General features: G+C 41.1%; 1 protein-coding gene across 4 annotated transcripts in view; it reads right to left on the bottom strand.

The window, feature by feature from the left end:
- Positions 1–19,384, bottom strand: part of ryr3 (ryanodine receptor 3) — a 128,841-nt gene that overhangs the window by 2,631 nt on the left and 106,826 nt on the right. For 2 of the 4 annotated variants that reach the window (XM_061051727.1, XM_061051729.1), the window contains 25 exons: positions 18,894–19,006; positions 18,611–18,662; positions 18,453–18,506; positions 18,194–18,293; positions 17,631–17,710; positions 17,390–17,466; positions 16,384–16,457; positions 15,130–15,144; positions 13,462–13,542; positions 13,212–13,300; positions 12,988–13,116; positions 12,794–12,898; positions 11,768–11,849; positions 10,353–11,632; positions 10,202–10,254; positions 9,946–10,117; positions 9,126–9,212; positions 7,888–8,091; positions 7,641–7,771; positions 6,828–6,870; positions 6,593–6,720; positions 6,252–6,312; positions 4,920–5,066; positions 2,974–3,108; positions 174–330 (listed from right to left, as the gene is read on the bottom strand). In XM_061051727.1, the coding sequence (XP_060907710.1) occupies positions 174–330; positions 2,974–3,108; positions 4,920–5,066; positions 6,252–6,312; positions 6,593–6,720; positions 6,828–6,870; positions 7,641–7,771; positions 7,888–8,091; positions 9,126–9,212; positions 9,946–10,117; positions 10,202–10,254; positions 10,353–11,632; positions 11,768–11,849; positions 12,794–12,898; positions 12,988–13,116; positions 13,212–13,300; positions 13,462–13,542; positions 15,130–15,144; positions 16,384–16,457; positions 17,390–17,466; positions 17,631–17,710; positions 18,194–18,293; positions 18,453–18,506; positions 18,611–18,662; positions 18,894–19,006 (3,649 nt within the window). The remainder of the gene's footprint in view (positions 1–173; positions 331–2,973; positions 3,109–4,919; positions 5,067–6,251; positions 6,313–6,592; positions 6,721–6,827; positions 6,871–7,640; positions 7,772–7,887; positions 8,092–9,125; positions 9,213–9,945; positions 10,118–10,201; positions 10,255–10,352; positions 11,633–11,767; positions 11,850–12,793; positions 12,899–12,987; positions 13,117–13,211; positions 13,301–13,461; positions 13,543–15,129; positions 15,145–16,383; positions 16,458–17,389; positions 17,467–17,630; positions 17,711–18,193; positions 18,294–18,452; positions 18,507–18,610; positions 18,663–18,893; positions 19,007–19,384) is intronic. The other 2 variants (XM_061051728.1, XM_061051731.1) reach the window with 1 other exon arrangement.

The following is a 19,384-nucleotide window of genomic DNA, read 5'->3' as shown; positions in this document are numbered from 1 at the left end:
TTACTTTTCTTACAATGCATTTATCAAGTTCACATGAATCCATACATGACGAGGCTTCAACACATGGAGACTGATTTGATCTCATTTTCTGTCTCGTGTATGCTAAAGGCTGCAGGGCACAGGCACATGTGATCCCCAAACATGAAAGACATAAAGAGGAAGAGACTGAGTACCCTGAATGATGGCCAGCAGGATGACAATGACAAAGAAGAAGAAGGTGATGTCGAACAGGATGCGGTAGAGCTCGTAGGGGTCTCCAGCCGGGTCCTCCAACTCGTCTCCGATGCCTCCTCCAGCTCTCACGCCCACGTACATGTGGAACAGGTAGCACTGCGGAGGGACAAGAGAAGTCACTTCACATTTTAAGATGAAAGAATGAGCAGGTTATTCAATGCTGATGTGTCCTGTTCAGCAAGAGCTACAGAAAGAAAATCTAAATGTAATTCACTAATTAGAAAAAATGTTATAAATCAAGAAGAAAATCTGACTTCAATTATTAAATGAAGCTTAAGTATAAAGCCTGCAGAGAGAAAATATTTCGATTATAAAAACCACTTCTGTACTTTAAAAATAGAATTAAAATTAATTATTTAGTAATTAATAAAACTATAGTCACACAAAATAAATGTTTTAAATGGAAGCCTCACAAATCAAATTAATTGGAATACGTTGTGCTTTGTACAGCACTTAGAGCTTATACAACACTCTGATGAAGGCCAGTAGGCAAAAAGCATTCACAGTCAAAGCCTGAGGAATCTTTTTCAACTCCTACGTGTCCTTGACAAAGCTGCCCGCTTGTTCTGCCTCTATTAAAGGAAGGAATTTTTCCATTTGCACGCATTCAAGTTGAAATTAAAAAATAACATCAGGTTTGTTGAGGAGCGGTGCACCCCGAGAATATCAAGATCAGTATGATGATGATGGTGATGATGGTGATGATGATGAGCGATAAACTCCTGTAAACAATAATGCCAAAAACATGTGCTGCCATGAATCGCCTCATACACGGTGGATCTCGATTCCAGCTCTTTTTAAATGACCACTTCAAGGCAGAACTTTTATAACACATTAAGGCAGAGAAGAAGATGGGGGGGAAGACGTGCGGCTGATCAGGCACAGAAGATCCTAACAGGGCTGAGATGGGCGCAATGTAACGCTCTTTTTCAGAGGGCTTGTCCGCGACACCAGTGTAACCAGCTCTGCTCTCGTTCATATACATTCTGAAAATGTCTTAATGTCGTTGTCCCAGTCTGTGAAAACGTGTTGCACTACAGCGTTGTTGAAGCATGACGTGTGGAGAAACAGCTGGAGCTCCACATACACACAGCTCTTTTCCCCGCTGGCTCCTCCATTCATGTTTTGCCCCCGTCACGCCTCATTTACTACCTCCGATGACGGCACAGAGGTGGGATCACTTCGTCCCCCCATTATGCCTCTGTGTGTGTGTGTGTGTGTGTGTGTGTGTGTGTGTGTGTGTGTGTGTGTGTGTGTGTGTGTGTGTGTGTGTGTGTGTGTGTGTGTGTGTGTGTGTGTGTGTGTGTGTGTGTGTGTGTGTGTGTGTGTGTGTGTGTGTGTGTGTGTGTGTGTGTGTGTGTGTCTGTCTGTCTCTGTGTGTGTGTGTGTGTGTGTGTGTGTGTCTGTCTGTCTGTCTGTCTGTCTCTGTGTGTGTGTGTGTGTGTGTGTGTGTGTGTGTGTGTGTGTCTGTCTGTCTGTCTGTCTGTCTGTCTGTCTGTGTGTGTGTGTGCCTGTCTGTCTGTCTGTCTCTGTGTGTGTGTGTGTGTGCCTGTCTGTCTGTCTGTGTGTGTGTCTCTGTGTGTGTGTGTGTGCCTGTCTGTCTGTCTTTGTGTGTGTGTGTCTTTGTGTGTGTGCGTGTGTGTGAGTGTGTGTGTGTGTGTGTGTGTGCGCGCCGTAACACAATTTAAAATTAAAACCTCTTTACACCCACACAGGTGTTTTTAATTATTCTGTCTGATTAGAGGAAAGGGTTGTAAAAAGGTGAAGCTGTGGTGAGAATTTATCAGGTAATAAATTCCAAGCGCCAACAACAAGTATGAGAAAAGGTCACTAAAGTCCTCCTCCCCGAAAGGTTTCTTCAAAATGAACAGGTTAGTGGAGCTGTCAATCAAACAAACTTGGCCACGCCCACATATTCCTGAGGAGAGGTCAAATCATGGTCTCAACCACTAACACTAGTATGCACTGGAACCATTCCGGTGCATGTAGGACACCGTTATCTTTAAGGGTCCCACGCGCACGTATAAGCGCTCACAGTGACTGAGCGAGTGAGCGAGCGAGAGAGAGAGAGAGAGAGAGAGCACACTAACAATACAACACCAAAACCACAAGAAGCAAGACAACTGGCCTTAAAGACAATCACCAGTTAAATATTGGGAGTACTGTCCTGTAGTATTATAAAATACACATTTAAAGCTTTTCCACAGGAACATGAAGTATAATCTAGCCCGCAGCATATTTAGTCCGATAGTCAGACGCCATTTTAAGCTAGTTAGCAGTGAAGAAGTTGACGTCATCTGGATATTCGCTTCGGTATGGAGAAAATATCCGAGTCTTCTGGACTTTGAAAAACAGTCAGTGATGGGGATATGTGCGATCTTAGCTCAGGGACTTTGTCATGAATGAGCTGCCGTCTGTCGTAGTACAAATGCTGGCGGTGCTAACATTAGCGGAATCTGTGCTAAAACTCAACTTTTCACGGCTTCACGGCTTCACTGCAAAGTTGCTTTTTGTTTCTGCAAAATGTACAGTTGCTCGCATTTGCTCATTCTTCGCAACACAGTAATAAACAAATAACTACTGTAATAACTTTTGTTTTAATAACCTTTGACTGTAACTCGATGGTTTCTCAAACTGTGGGGAGAGACATGACAGAAGGGGGCGTGGGTGCTCTCAGGTAGGGGCGTGTCCAGTTAAAGTTAATGGTATTGATCTAGGAACAGAATTCCCTTTACATACCGTCATCATATCGTCACACTTCATGTCGGGCTCATCTTCATCTTCGCTCTTGTTGTAGAACTTCCTGAAGAAGTTGAAGGCCACCACAGTGTAGAGATAGACGACCACGGCCAGCAGACCCACTGTCAACACGAGCTGGAACCAGAGAGAAGGGAACTTTAAAAAAAAAAACTGATTGATTTATCCCCCCAGACTAAACAGAGGCGCTTAAGATTTCTCTTCCTTCTATAAATCAAGATTGAAAATGTAGTTTTCTGTATCTCTTATCCAACTAGTGAACAGAAAGGTCAATGTCAGAGCAGTTTTTTTTTAAACATAAAAAGTGGAGCACAAAAGAACAGACAGGACGTCGAGGTCGAACAGGTATTCAAAGACTTCGAGGACCGTCAGCAACTCAGGAAATTAAATGGAGGATTACAGAACTTCACCTCTAACAATGACCTTCCATTAAAGCCTTTTTTAGTCTGCATTTTGAATTTACTGGCAGAAAATGACAAGTCCAAACCAGTTCTGAACCTCTAGTCCAAAGAGCCCCTGCAGTCCTCTCAGATGGACTTATGTAGCCTTTGCTTCAAACATTTATCTATAACCTAACTAAATATTATAATCCATCTGTTTGTTTATTATAGGTCTGCTAAATGAATTGTAAGCATTACAACTGACCCTGTTATTTGCTTCTGGGAGATCTTTTTTTTATCCATACAACACTTTTCCTGCTCTGCTCATTGAAATATTCTAAAACCTGTCAAAGTACCTCCAGTCCTGGCAGGGGCAGAATAAAACCCCCTTTTTTGTTTTAAATAGCTTGTCAAGGCAGATGTTTCTCTTGTAACGTTCAGGCCTTCAATATCTTCAGGACAACTATGAGCAGCCTCAGTGAGAAGATAATCACAGTTAGATCTACAGAAGTCACATAGCTATTCTTATCTGTCAGCATTCACTAGATAATTGTGATTATTTAAGGTCTGAAATTGATACAATTGTTTTGAAAATTGTGATTAATTTCATGCTATTTTGCCCCTTTAAGCGCACCGTAGATAAGCCTCTGCGGCGTCTCCCTGTAGTCACAGTAATGGAAAAGAAGGACACTGCTGCATCTTTCAGTGTCTCATTTCACTTTAAAAACAGCTGAGTCGACGAGTCAAAAGTCACATTCATCCTCTTTTCAGCTGTTTCATTTTAGTTTTTAATCAGTAAGCAGTTCCTTTTTAAGTGCTTAAGTTCATGTCGTTATCTTCAATCTCGCAGAAGGGTCTTACTTTATTTCAAAATAAAAGCAGGGTTGAATTCAAACAGCAAGTTAAATACTCTCACATTTAGACAGTACACACTTTCAAAATAAGAGCCTAACTATTTTTACTTTTAAATGAGCAATTAAACATTTTATTAGTTTGACCACCCCAGTAGATTTTAAATCTTACTTTCAGTATTTTTTCAGACTTTGTTATTCAGTAGAATAAAAATGTTTCTTTTAATTAAGTGGACTCTCCTTTCTTATGTTGCTCTAATGATTTATTTCTCATGATGTTTATTTTACATTCTCATGTGACCCGAGGGACTGAGCTTCTTCATAACTCTTTCTTATCTTTTCAAAGCAACATCTTTGTTCCAGTAGAAAATGTCTTGATTTGATTATGTTGCTGTTTAGCATCAATCACAGTTATGTTGTTTTCTTCCCCCCATTTGTCACAGTATCATATTGTATCTCAATGTGAGAAGAGAGACTAAAATATAAGTTAATGCTGACAGAAGCAACATTTTATGAACTTTTCACTTACCTTTTAATGAGACTAAATGCATTAGCGTTAGCATAAAAGCTTTACAGTTCAGCTTTAGTTGAGTATCAGAAAAGGAGAGTAGAAAAAGCTGCTCTACAGAAATGAGTGTGAAAGCTCTTCTGTCTTTAACCCTGTCCTCTGCCGCCCTCTGCTGGCTGAACTCCTCACCTGCTTGCCGTTGTGAGTGACAGAAGACAGGATGGTGCGAAGAGTCTTGAAGCCCATGGCGATGTCCAGAAGATGAGCGGCGAAGAAGAAGTTGTTAAAGTGTCCGCAAACGGACATGGTGGTGTACCAGATCAGATACAGGAAGTACTGCAGACACAGGAAGGATTTAGGTTTAAGAAAAAAATGCAATGCTTTTCCAAATGTGTAAATATACCTCACACAGCTGTTCTGTAAAAAGTAGATTCAAATTTTGTAAACAGCACAGTCCAACTTTATAAAGTGACAATATACAAACAGTTTAAATTCTTAAAATATGTTCTTTCTCTAATTTATTTCTTATTTTCTTAACTCTTACTTCAATAGTAGCTGCAAAGTGTTCCACCCTGCCTCAACTTTCACATATTGTTTATGTAAGAAATAGAGAAAATCATTTTGCAGTTTGATACAAATAAATCAAATTTAGATCATAAATAAACACTTAAAACCAAAGATAAATAACATTTCAAATACTTTTACAGCCTCTAACAGTTTTTCACATGACTTCCTTCTAGAGCCGACTGATATGGGATTATGGGGCCAATATGAGGAAAAAAATAATAATCAGATACAGATATATCAGCTGATATCTTTTTTTGATCTGTAGAGATAAATATAGATATACAGATTTATTGTGTTGATCCCTCAAATGCAGTGGACACTAGTGGAAAAGATATATAATGAAGACGAGATGGTCACTCAACTGGAAAGTAACTGTGCATGTACGTGCATCAACGCTTTACACTCTAGAGCAGGGGTGGGCAACTGGCGGCCCGGGGACCACATTCGGCCCCCACCAACCCTCAACGTGGCCCTCTGGTCAATTTTTACACATCAATTAATTGGAAACATGAAGAAAAATTGACAAAAAACTTGCCACGAAATCATGAAAACTAGAAATATGTCAATAATGATGATATTTGATCACTGATATATGTTGAATTAAATTTGATTCATAATTGACTGTAATCATTTTTGTATACTACAATTTGGCCCTCTGGCAGTGAGAATTAAATGAATGTGACCCCTTGCTGTGACCAAAGTTGCCCATCCCTGCTCTAGAGGGTGATGATGCTTGTTGTAATCCATATAGCGCCCTCTACTGGTGAAAGAGAACGTCTAGTGTAGTACAATGAAACTCAAATGAAATGCTATTTGACTGGTGAATAAATCTAGTCATATCGGCGCATATCAGATTTGATAGTCACTGGATATGTTAATGTAGGCCGATAACTTGGTCGGGCTCTACTTCCCTCAGAGTTGTGTGAAAACAAAGAGCTCGTAGTTCAGGCTTACATTGTCAGTCAGAACCACTCCCAGCTTCCAGATGTGGTACTTTGTGTCAATGGAGCTCAGCCTGTCAAAGAGAGAGCAACAGGATGAGTCACAAACACTGAAGAAGATCAACATGTACGTCAGAGATAAGTGGATTAGAGAGTAAGAGATATTCAAATCATTCTTTCCACGTCACGCTGATTAAAAACACATTTATAGAAACGGATGTGTCTGTTGGTTAAACTCTGATTTTTCTGTTTTTTTATTGTAATGATCCGCAGGGTGTTGTATGTCTGTGTTTGGGGTTATAACTAGGAGCTTCAACGACCACACTAGATGAAAAGTAAACAGCAGGCTCTCACCAGGAGAGCAGAGACGCTTCCTTCTCCACAGTCTCCACTGTCGGGTCAAAGTCCAGAGCGCTCTTATCCAGCCCTAAGAGCTCAGCGATGCGTTCAGCTCCGTACATGTCGCCGTATTTGTTGATCACCTACATGTCCACACAGAGAGAGAGAGAGAAGACAGCAGAGATCAGCGCGGTCACTTCATTTCAGAATGTGAGAAAGTGTCCCCCCCCACGTCTTCTTACACACTCACCTTGCGCTTGATAAACTTGTCCCAGTAGTTGCTGGGGAAAGACCTGTAAACGAAGAACTAAGACTCAGCTCTGGTGTGGAGATAGAAATAATAAGATATAATGCATCTATTTGAAAAGCTTTCGATGGATTATACTGTTCAGCTCGAATGTGTCAGCTGCGGCGCTTTAGGAATCTTTTGAGCTCATCAACATCACATTTCTAATGCACTGTTTTAAAGTTAGTATTATTTCTGCTCAGGCGTCATATAATGACTGACAGTTTTCCATCTCCATCTCTTTTCTAATTCAACATAATATCATAATATGAATCTAAATGTCCACCACACATGCTCCATTTGTGCAAATTATGAAGGATATTTAATGCATCCAAACATTTGACAGAGTAATTGTTCAGTCCTTATCAAAGACAAATCAAACAAATCAAAACAAACATTTGAGAAAAGCTGCACATTTTGCAGGACAAGCTGGTGGCGTCATTTGCCGGATCACTTAGCATTATTTTTTAATTATTCTTTGTTGTTATCTACTATTCTATGGAATTAACTTAATGATTATTTGTCGTATTATTCCCATGCTTTGCTGCTCTGTACTTCCTGATGCCTGTCAGCATGATGTGAGACAAACATGGATTTATTTAATTTCAGACTAGAACACATGAGGTTATTATCGTCAGTTCACAAGAGAAAGCTAAAAAGTTATCTGTGTCAGTGAGGATCAAATAACTTGTATTTTTGTAAATAATTAGTTTGAACCATTATGATGAATCACATTTAAAACAGAGTTATTCTGAGCGAATCAGGTCGGTGACTCACGGCGTGTTGATGACGAGTCGATCCCACTGGCCCTTGATGTCTTCGTCTGAAGGCTGTTCGGTGATGTAGAGACCGTCAAACTCAAGTTTCCTGGCAATCTCCTTCTCCCTCTTGAACACCACCAAAGGAACCTGAAGGCAAAGTATTCGCACAGGTAACTGGAACATCCACTCACACGATGGTGTCGTCTGTGAAGAACTGATTCTCATCGAGGTGCACCTCTTTACAGAATGAGGAATAGTCCTACCTTCAGATAGTAGTACCCGACCCAACAGAGCAGTGATATGACGGTGTGGAATTTAGCCAGGAAGCGCAGAGTGGGTAACATGTAGCCCGAGCTCTCGTGCAGCACAAACTCATCCATGTCGAAGAGCGTGTTCTCGTCATCCTCCTCCTCCTCACTGACCCAGCTGTTCGCATCATCGCTTTCTTCCTCAGTCTCACCAGTGACCTAAAGAGTGACAATAAAACCAAAGATACAATGAATAATCTGTCTTTAACTTTTTATTACAGTACATCTGTTTCTAACTTTACTATGACCTTAAGGTTTGGGTTTATCTAACATGCAGCTAGGTTTGCCAAAAAGTCCTGTTCCACAAACTTCTCGTAAATATCCGTAAAAATGTGAATCAGACTGATGAAGAATCTCACTGGCTCAATCTAAACTCCTGCATGGATTCTTGTTCTGGTTGGAAAGATAAACACTGATATACAGCTACTGCAGCCTTTTATGAAGTTAGGTGTTGTAATATTCACACAGAATATTAGTGTTGTTGCTTAGCAACACTGTTTGAGTGGTGAGTTGGAAACCTGCGTTCCTATTGGTTGCTGAGTGAGCCTGATTGGGGTTGGGGTGTCTGTTCACCTTATAATGTGTGAGAAGTTGAGCCTATCTTGTAAGCCCTGACCCGAATGTACACGACTGCAGATAACGGCTTAAGTCAAAGCAAGGCGCCGTATTCTCAAACGTTAAATAAAACAAGACATGTGTCTTTTGTTTCATAGAAAGAAAGGTGGAGCAAGCTTTGGCCTTCCATTTCTGTAATCAGGCTTCTGTCCACCAACGTCTTTAATTTGAGCTGAAACACCAGAAATGTACGCAACAAAAGTTTTTGTTATTTGAAAAGGGGGGAAAGTTGGTGCGTAGTTTAAAAGCAGTTTTTACATACTGCAATGAAAATGTGAAACTTCAGCTTCTGATTTTATGAAGATACAATTTTAAACATAAGACATGCCTCAACAAATGACAAGACTGTTGCTTTTCCAAATCAAAACATGAAGAGAACATGTCAAAAAAACTTATTTCCAACACTTTTTTGACAGTGTTAGATATAATTAGAAAATTGGTGAAGCTGTTTGATAGCAGCCATCTCGAGGATGGACCTTCACTCGTAACATTTTAAAATAAGTAAATGCATATTCTTCTCTCATATCTTGAACAATCCTGTTCTGATGACACTTGGATGGAAGTGTGACCCGTGTTACCTTGTAGAAGAGAAGAATGAAGTTGATGGCGAAACACACAAACAGAGCCAGGAAACGAAGGTTGTAGAAGTTACGAGTCAAGGAGTTCTGCAGGGGGAAAGTGTGATTAAGAACAACTTCACAACAAAGAGTCTGAGCTGAACCATAAAGAAGAAAACACAACTATTCAACTATTCTGAAGTAGGTCTGTGAAATATATACATTTATAAGATGTAAGATATATCGATATATTTTCAAAGAGATATACGATTGGGGCGCTGGAGGCCTAGCGGTTAGTTTGCACGCCCCTTGCACAGAGGCCTTAGACCTCTAGTGGGCGGCCCGGGTTTGAATCCGACCTGTGGCTCCTTTGTCCGCATGTCATTCCTCACTCTCTCTGTCCCTGGTTTCTGACTCTATCCACTGTCCTGTCTCTACAATAAAAGCAAAATAAGCCCAAACATAAATCTAAAAAAAAAGGAGGTACAGGGTAAGAAAAAAATCTTCATATGGATAAATTGTGTGTTGCTTAAAGGCAGCGTTATACATTTCTTCTGTAGAGACGCTAGTTGACCTACTTCTCCTCTCCCTCTCTGTCCCTCTTCATCCCTCTCTGAGTATTTCTATTCACTATTATTCTTTAATTCACAAACGGGCAGTTTGTTGTTATGTCATTTTTCATGTTGACATCGTGTGCAGTTGGCTGTTAATAAAGATGACTGTGAGACATTTGGCTCGTGTGCATTTGACTGTGTTCTCTTGTTTCTTTCCAGGAAAAAATATTAAGGCACAATTTTGTGTCCCCTATCGCCCAGCCCCAACAGGAAGCACGGCAGCTCACCAGCATCTTGTTCAAAATGACGTCCAGCAGAGCAAAGACGCTCGACATGAAGGTCGGCGCCATCTCTTTAGGCTGACTGGATTTAGGCTTGGCCTTCTCCTCTGCCACCGTCTCCTTTGCCGCCTCCTCCTGCTCCTCCTTCGGCTTATCCTCCTTCTCCTTTTTCTCCGTGCTGTATCAAAAAAAAAAAAAAAAAAAAAGATAATTTAATTTTGTATGATCATATTTCATTTTACACTCCGTTCATTTTACTCACTCTGATTTCTCTTTCTCGCTCTCTGGGGTCTCAACAGTCTTGGTGGCAGCTTTCTATAAGACACAGAGTGATTCAGGGGGGTCTGGATGGTATTTATGAAATGACAAATCATGCGCCAAACGTGAACTTTATTGAAGACTGAATTCAAAACCTTCTTGGTGTCAGCAGAGGAGCTCTCAGCACTCAGCTCAGAAACGTCACCCAGGCCGGGCTCCACATGTTTCCCTCCTCCTTCCCTCTTGGGCGCCGTCAGCATGTCCAACATGTCCACCTCTGCCATTTCTCCAGCCGGTGCTGGTGAATCTGAGCTTCCCGACAACTCTATGGCTTCCATTTTCTCTCCTTCAACTGCATCGCCGTGGATACCAAACTGAGTAGGTTCCGGCATGTGTCCCAGGATGTCTGTGACCTTGATGTTCTTGGCTCCCTCAACAAGGCCGCCGCCAAACATGGTGGACCAGATGACGTGGAAGAACCCGAATATGAGGCCGTAGATTCCCTTGAAGAAGCCGGTGAAGAGCATCCAGAAGAAGGAGAAGAAGCCTGTGATGATCTCCCTGACGCTCAGTTTCTTGACTTTCTTGAACTGCTTGCGCATGTTTTTAATCGAGAACATCTCGAAGACATTGCTGATCTTCTTCTTTACGGAGCGGCAGGCGGTGGTGAAAGCCGAGGCGGACTCCGCGGCGCCCTCGTCTCCGCCCAGCTCGTCGAGAAGGCTCTTCCCCTCCTCCTCCTCCTCCTCCTCGGGTTGGTCCACCACGTCGGGCTCGGAGATCTGCGAGGCCAGCTGCATCTCAAAAATGGTGTCCTCGCAGAAGTTCACGAACATCTCCATCTTCTCGCTCTCCGTGCCCTCGTTGACCACGTCGAAGATGAACTGCCGCTTGGACTCTTTGACCTGCGGCTTCTCCCACTGCTCGCGGCTCGACTCGCTGATCTCGAAGTACACCCGCTCGATACGCTTGGCGCTGCCCATGATTTCAATGCGGCCCAGGTACGGCTCAAAGTAGCTGAGCACGCTCTCTGCCAGGTCTAAGAAGGTGGCCAGTCTGGAGTCGTGCGGCATGTGTTCCGACAGGTTGGTCAACAGCACTGCTACGTTGAAGCCGATATCTTTGGCGGGCTCGTGGAATCGCTCCACGAACTCTTTGTAGCTGAACATGTCGTTCTCGTCGGCCTCTGCACACGACAGCAGGAACTCGATCTCGGACTGGCTGTACTGCTTCTGGCTCTCCATCGACTTCTGGAACTCCTTTTTGGAGATGATGCCTTTGAACTCGGGGTCGTACTCTTTGAAATTGTCCGAGGTGGTCAGGTCTTTCAGTTTGAGGAACATGTCGAAGAACTTCAGGATCATCTCCACGTTGCTCGAAGACTCCACCAAAGTGTCGACCATCTGCTTTCCAATCATTCCATTCACCACATTACCTAGGGAAGGAACGCTTTCATTTCAGTGATTGTACACAGAACAATGTGAAAAGAATTCAGAAATTTACCAGAACTGAGTCAACAGCAAATAACAAATGTATCAACTTTTTTGACATCTTCACTTCAGACTCTTACCCTCCAGTAGAGACAGCAACATGACAACCATATCTTTCTGTAAATCCATCAACTCCTTCAACAGCTCGATCTGACTAGCATCCTGAGAGAAAATAAGAGGTTTCTGTCAAAGCTTTGTTCAGAATCATTTTTCTCAAATAATAAAAATACAAAGATGTGACTCTAAATGTGTTATAACATCAAGATTACCATTAAATAAAGGCTAAAAAAAAAAGTGCCATATTAACCAGCCTTCTATAGTTTTACTTGAACATTGGAGAGAGCTGTCTCACCCCTCCCCCTCCTCCCTTGAGTCGATGTGCACGCAGGTCGCCATGTCGCCGACACTGAAGCTTCAGCGTTTAGCCACCTCGCCATCAATCTTGAAATTTTCTGCGTTCTAACCTCTCTCCATTTTTCAAAAGCATCTCCAATATTTATCCTAGTTTCACCAAGTTTCTGCTCATGGAGCTTATTAGAAATTTGCAGAGGCTTTCTTTTTTAGGTCAAGTAGAATCAGTTGTTTGTTTTGTGTCTATTGTTTGTGTATTTGTCTCTTAAAATTGAATTTTTTCATGAATAGAATTTACAAAAAAAACCTTCAGTCTTGAAAAAATGAAGTAAGAAAGCAGTTATGCATTGGTTGCCATCTGTGACTTCACAGCAAATGCTACTTAAAATGTGCCACTAGGGGCGCTGGTGGTGCAGTGGTGCCCCATGTATGGAGGCTACAGTCCTCAAAGCGGGTGGCCCAGGTTAAAAATCCAGCCTGAGGCTCCTTTCCCGCATGTCATTCCCCACTCTCTCTCTCTCCCTGATTTACAGCTCTATCTAACGTCCTATTTCTCCATTAAAGTCACAAGAAAATAAATCTTTAAAAAAAAAAAAATGTGCCACTGATTCTCGATTGATAAATGACACAAAAATGAATATCGATGTATACTATGTTCATTCTTAAAACATCAATGTATGTCTTTCTTTTTTAACACACTCTGTAGGTTATTAATTTACTTCTGGCCGTATGAGGAGCAGCAGAGACGATGTTACCTGTGAAAGCTTCATTTGCATGTTGGCAAATACATGCAAGAAGCCAACGACTGCATCCCACAGTCTGCTGTGAGCCAAACTCTGCTGGTTTCCAATACACGGGCCCTGATGGAAGGAGGTGAGGAAGAAAACACATCAGGATTTATCTTGACATTGAAAATGTAACTGTGATGACCGAGGTATCGGCTTCTTACCTGAATATACTCAGTCAGCGAGTTGAATATCTGCTTTGCAACATCTAGAGCTTTGGAGAAGTTGACTTTTCCAGTCTCGTCGATGACGTCTTTGCCAGAGTAGTACCAGTAGAAGTCACTGATAGATTCCTATAGATCAGGATGGCATTAGTGGGAAATGCAGATGGTGGCAGATGTAATAGCGCGTGTACATTTTGTGGCTTTCCATTTGTGTTTTTACACACCTGAAGACGGAGCAGATAGTCCACAGTGCTGATAATGATGTTCACTGTGGTTGTGTTTCCAGTTTGAGTTCTCAGGAAATTCTGGAAATCTGGGAAGAAATGTATTTTAATCCTTGTTTGCTCCATGTTTGTTCCTCCCTTCACAGATTCAATGTGCCCTCATGGAGAGAACATAACTTACACCAACATATATGTGGATATATTCAATTAAATGACATGACATTTGACATAAAGACATGTAGGACCTCACCTCCATTATGCCCCTCACACAGAAGTTGCAAAAACCGGAATAGATCTTTAGTAAACTCATCATTCTGTAGCACCTTGGAACCTTAGAAAAAAAGGCATCTTGGTGAAGACAATGTAAAACGAGCGAAGTAAGTATTTATTACTCAAAATGAGGAAGGTGTAATAATATGTGAAACTCCCCCCAAAAGCAATTAATATGAGGCAAGCAGGACAGGTTTCATTTCAAGAACAATTGTGAAGTCCAGTGCCTTTAGATTGCAGGTTGAAAACTGAATCCAAAGTGTCTTTTTAAAAAAAAAAAAAATGCTCTTACAGTAGCTCCCCAGTGAAACACTAGGACATTTCCATAAGCTGGAGGAAGCCTGACAACTTTCACATGCAGGCCACCATTGGGCCTGATAAAGGATGCATTTCCAGAAAAATAAAAATAAAGTAGTGAACAGATGTCGGTCATAATTCATTTTTAAATCAACCAGATTATCCCATAGACTGTATAAGAAGATGGACAACACGTCTAAACCTCCTCTCGTTGTACAAAGATGAAGCCATGATAACCCCCTGACAGGTGCTTTGGATCAGCTGGCAGAGCAGCGGAACAAACATTTTACTTGATAAAACAGATAAGAGTCGGTAAGGTCCACAGGAGAGCATATTATTGTGTCGGTTTGTAGCAGACCCTAAAGGTTTTGGTATTGAATGACTTTTATGTATTGTGTATTTAGTACCTTTTTTTTATACATTTATTTTTGGGCTAGTTGTGCTTTAATGGGGATTAAGGACAGTGGACAGAGTTGGACATAGGGGAGCGAGAGAGTGGGCAATGACATGAATGAAATGCTGTAAAGGAGCCACAGGTCAGATTTGAACCCAGGCTATCCGATCTGAGGACACCAGCCTCTGTACAATGAGCAAGCACCCTGCATTTAATACCTTTTTAAAAACATTCAATGACTCCTTAAAAAAGAATCTTCTAAGAAAAAAAAAATGATTTGAACACATATCATCATGATATGAACAAACACATTGAAACCATCTGATTTTATATATTAAACCATATCCCGTCTGTGTACATAAGGACAGGGAGTTTATGACCTATAATGCAATTATGATTATGCAGTCAGTAAGGGGAGCTCTAAATCTTTTGGCTTCACTCAAGGCAAAGTGTTGCACTGTCCATTCTTTATACAGTCCATGGAGCATCCAGTCAACAGGGTAAAAAAAAAAAAAAATTTCTGTGAGCAGACAAAACCATGTGAAAGTTCAACATCTGTATGGAAACCAGCTTTGTGAATCAGACCCCAAGACCAAAGCAAGACAAAGCTTTGCTTAGGCTGCGGAAGAGTCCACAAACCTTTGAGTCAAACCGCTCGGGAGGTGGTAGGAGATAGCCTTACAACGGCAGATTTGAGCATCAGTAATAGGATTTGCATTAGTAAATGTAAACTTGGAGGGATGGGAACAAATATCACACAAACAGACAGGCAATGGAATCTAAATTGTCCACTATCCATGTACACTCTGACAGACTGCATGCACAATGTGTCCCTACAGACATTTTGGAGGAGGAAGAGGCTGGGTAACAAATAAAGCCGGGAGTATGGACCACATAAATGGAGACATTCATGGTGGAAGCATAGCCATATCAGTATTATCTAAATTAGCTATTTACCCCGCTTTGTGTGGACTGCCATCGATGGTTTTTTTTAAATGACAGGAAGGAGACAAAAAATACACGAAGACATAAGCAAAAAGAGAGGACATAGAGTTACAATACCAAGAGATATGAATATATCGACTACGAGTGAAAAAAAACAAAGTCATGCAGTTAAAAAGAATAGTTTCAGACGGGAGGAAATCATAGGCCTGGGTTGTATCCATGTGGCATCTCACACGATGAGTATTCAATCAGAATTCAGTCATAGTGAATCACTTACAACAGGAACGGAGACACGAGTAGTAACAGTGAATTGTTAAACACAGAACTCAGTGGAAATGTTTAGCAGAGGACTGAATGATGAAAAGACGGACACAGTTTGATATGAGAAGCATCAAGTGAGGAGTGTTTGAGTTCAAAGTGAAGAGGGAGAGGTTTTAATGCTGGACCATGTCGTCTGAGACAAGTTTTCTATTGTTACCAGCCACTCACTGACGACTGCTCTGATAAATGGTAAATGGACTTATAAAGCGCTTTTCTAGTCTTATGACTACTCAAAGCGCTTTTACACCTCATTCACACACTGATGGCAGAGGAACACGCCGCCGCCGAAGCAGCGGGAGCAAATCGGGGTCAAGTGTCTTGCCCAAGGACACATCGGACATGTTGCTGCAGGAGCTGGGGATCGAACCCTCGACTGACTCAACACCACAGCCGCCCCAATGGAGATAGAGATGACAAGAGAAATATCTACCCCAAAAATATGCTCTAAAAAAAAAAAAGACACTACACTTAACCTCAAATGAAACAGTCTCAAAATATCTAATAAAATATACACATCTGAAACTCACACTTCCTTTATGTGCTAAAAAAGAAGACATTAAAGACACCACACTGACAACTTCAGTGACTTCAAGACTGTAGCGCAAGCAGCAGACGCTTTTTCATAATCAAAATTCCCATTGGTATCAATGCAATTTTGATTATGTCATCTACATGAGCCATACAGAATCTAATCATTAGGAGCTAGCATCTAGTGACAGCTGAGTGGACACTTGAGGTGGTACTTTTGTCATGGTTCAGCATTAGTTCAATGATGTGTAGGGTCTTTTGTAATCAAGAGTAACAGAAGGTGGTTCAACAGCTGGGATCTACTGAACTTTAAGAGAAAAACATTCAATGTGTGGTGCTTGATCGTCTATAGAAGGAAATCCAGGAAGACTATATATTAAAAAAAAAGCTCATCTAGTAGGACGGCTCTTGACTTACTTGAACCTTCCTCTGTCACCATGCCAAGTCCTTCTGCTTTGTTCTGCCTCTCAAATGCGTTCAAGTCCAGGACACTAGGGAGAGAAACTTTGAAGTCAAACATAAGAACTTTCTGTCTGCACATCACTTTTTCTTTCTGCTGTGTGAGTCACTGGTTTCCTACTTCTACTTTCTTGGCCTGAAGTTCTCTCAAAGCGCTCTCAGATCAACACCCCCAGTTAGTCCACATCTACCATATTCTGAATGTACAGTTTTACTTTTGATTGTTCCAAGTGGGCATGGTGAAAATATTATTTCACACTCTTGTAAATCAATATTTAGGATGTTTCTGATAAGTTATCATATTACTGCTGCTTAGACTGAAGCTAAATGTTACCATGTCTACATATGTTTGCTAAGCATTTCATGATTTTGAAGAAGACTGAATCCCTTTATTAAGTAAGCTTTTACCCTTTAACACCAAAGTACATGTGGATTACTATCTTGAGTGCATCAAAACATTTGTTTACTGCAGGGACTGGAAATCATTTTATTTTTTATTCATTATTCTTTGAAAAGGCAATATCACACAAAAATATACATCTTTACAAGTCCTTTCCAGTTTTTTGGGTGGTTTATGCACAGAAAGAAATATTTCTATCCACATGGCCTGTGAGAAAATCCACTTGGTTCTGATCAAATCAGTCAGTCCTCCATCTCCGGGAAATCAATCTTCAAGTGACTATCAAAGACGAATGACTCAACAGAATGAATTAAAGTAATGGATTCTCGTACTAGTAAAAATAGTCAGCCAGAATGATTTGAAAATTGGTTTTCAAATAATAGTCAGCTGATAGTTATAGACATTGAAATGATTAAAATAGTAAGCTAAAAGATCAAAACATTTCTTTATTTCTAATTAGTACAGGTACCCTTACTCTTCCAATCTGCATCTGCAGAAGTATTCCCAGAGGAGGGGTACAAAAACCCCTGATTAGGAATCACTGGAAAGATAATATGACGTTACCTGCATGACTGCATCAGTCCCGAGAGACTCTTGAAAAAACCTGCATCCTTTTTCTCCTGCAGGTAATCAAGCATTTTCTAGGAAGAAGAAGAAGAAAAAAAGCATTGAAACACCTTAAAAAAAAGTGTAGTGTAGTCTCTGAACATGCGGTGCAGACATACAGTAAGTATTCCTTTGAATGATTTATTAAATAATACAAAGAGATAAGTATAAGTGTAGTATTCAAGCTTTCTAATCTTACCTGCTGAACTTGCACATTGCCTCCATTTAGGATGGAGATACCCAGTTTGAGGGTGCAGGTCACCATGGGGCCGAGACGACCTGATAAAGCAGAAAATAAGAAAGATATGAAGAGGACCGTAGAAGATTTGCCTGAAAACAAAGGTTAAATCACTGTAGCATATCAGAAGGTTCTGTAAAATACACCAAGAGGTTTAGATTCATGGGTATAGTATATTTATGTATCAAAGAATATCTTAAGATCAATAAGTTGCAACAAAGTCCAACATTTGCTGACTCTCTAATCTGGAGCCAAAACACTGAAGTGAACCATCAAATTTTAACCTCCTTTGGGATTAAGTCAGGATGATCCCCCACATCTATCAGTAGAATAGAATCTACATATTTTTTAATAACAGATAAAGTAGTAAAAGGTCTACTTTCATGAAGCAGAAGCATCATGTCTACACTTTTACTGAGAAACAAAACACCATTCAAGTTGTATAACAGTAGAAAGATCAAATAATCTTTTATTTTAAACTGTTAACAAAATGACAAGATAAGAATCAATCAGCTCTTCGTCACCTTTACTGGCACTGATCATCTGCAGCACCATCTCAGCCGCCCCACGGGCGTGCAGCCTCGCCTGCTGATACAGGATCTTCTGCTTTTCCATCTCTTTTTCCTAAGAGCGACGCACGCAACCAAACACAGAGTGCATGTCATAATCACAATGATCACTGTACCGCCCTCTAAATCTTGAAAGTTCAAATCTATTGACAACAGAGAAGTTATTTAACCCCCTAAAGAGACGGGGTTGAAATGTGCTTTACAGAGAGCGTACCTCAAACGTCTTTTCTTTCCCTTCTTCCTCTTCCTCCTCATCCTCTGCACAGCTCTGACGACACAAAGGACAAGACTCAAAGCTCATTTTTTTCATGCCGTTGAAGGTCTTACCAGCTGTGCAGCATTTATATTGTTAAAGTTGTTGTTGGTCACTACCTTTGCCATCATGTCTGCATATGCAATATACAAAGGATCTTCTTCCAAGTAACTGAAAAGTAATGAAGTCATTTATTTGTACAGTATCGAGAAACAATATCTAAATAGATCTACTGTAGGCTGAACATTGCTTTTAATCTATATCAGCATTGAGTACAATAAACCACAAATGAACCAACAATTTGTCACAGAGGGATTCCTTTCAAAAATAAAAGAGAAGCATATATTTTTTTTAAAACGGCCTAATGAATGCTCTCTGTAACTCCGAATGTCACTCTCTCACCTTCTCTCTGTCAGGGCATTGTGGCTGAAGTGGAGAATCAGCTGGTGGAGAGGGTCCGGCTGGATCTCAGCCACCTCCTCCTCCTCCTCCTCCACTATCTTCATCGGGGTTTTCTGCAGGTGAGTCCACAGGTGTGAAACAGTTAGCTCTGCACGAGTCTCCTCTGATCACTTGATTACCCCTCGCTTTAAACCACCACGTCATTTTCTTCTTTACAACACGACTATCAACTGTCGCACTTTTCACACACTGGTCAATAAAACACTGAAAATGAGCCGATGACATTCAACGAGCACTTGCATGCGAGATGAGTTTGCGTCATGCCCGGGTGATCCGTGGTGAGAGGACGGGAAGAGGAAGATATAAGAGCGGACGATGAACCAGCGCTGGAAACCAGATTTCTGTAAACATGCATGTTACAGCGAAACAGGTGCAAGCAGCACGCGATGTGGTGAGATGACTTTGAAGATGAGGAATGATCCGAGCAGTAC

This window comes from Labrus mixtus, chromosome 12 (genome assembly GCF_963584025.1).
Source record: "Labrus mixtus chromosome 12, fLabMix1.1, whole genome shotgun sequence".
Lineage (NCBI taxonomy): Eukaryota > Metazoa > Chordata > Actinopteri > Labriformes > Labridae > Labrus > Labrus mixtus.
Note: the sequence above shows the minus strand (reverse complement) of the source record. Positions and strands in the feature narration are given on the sequence as shown.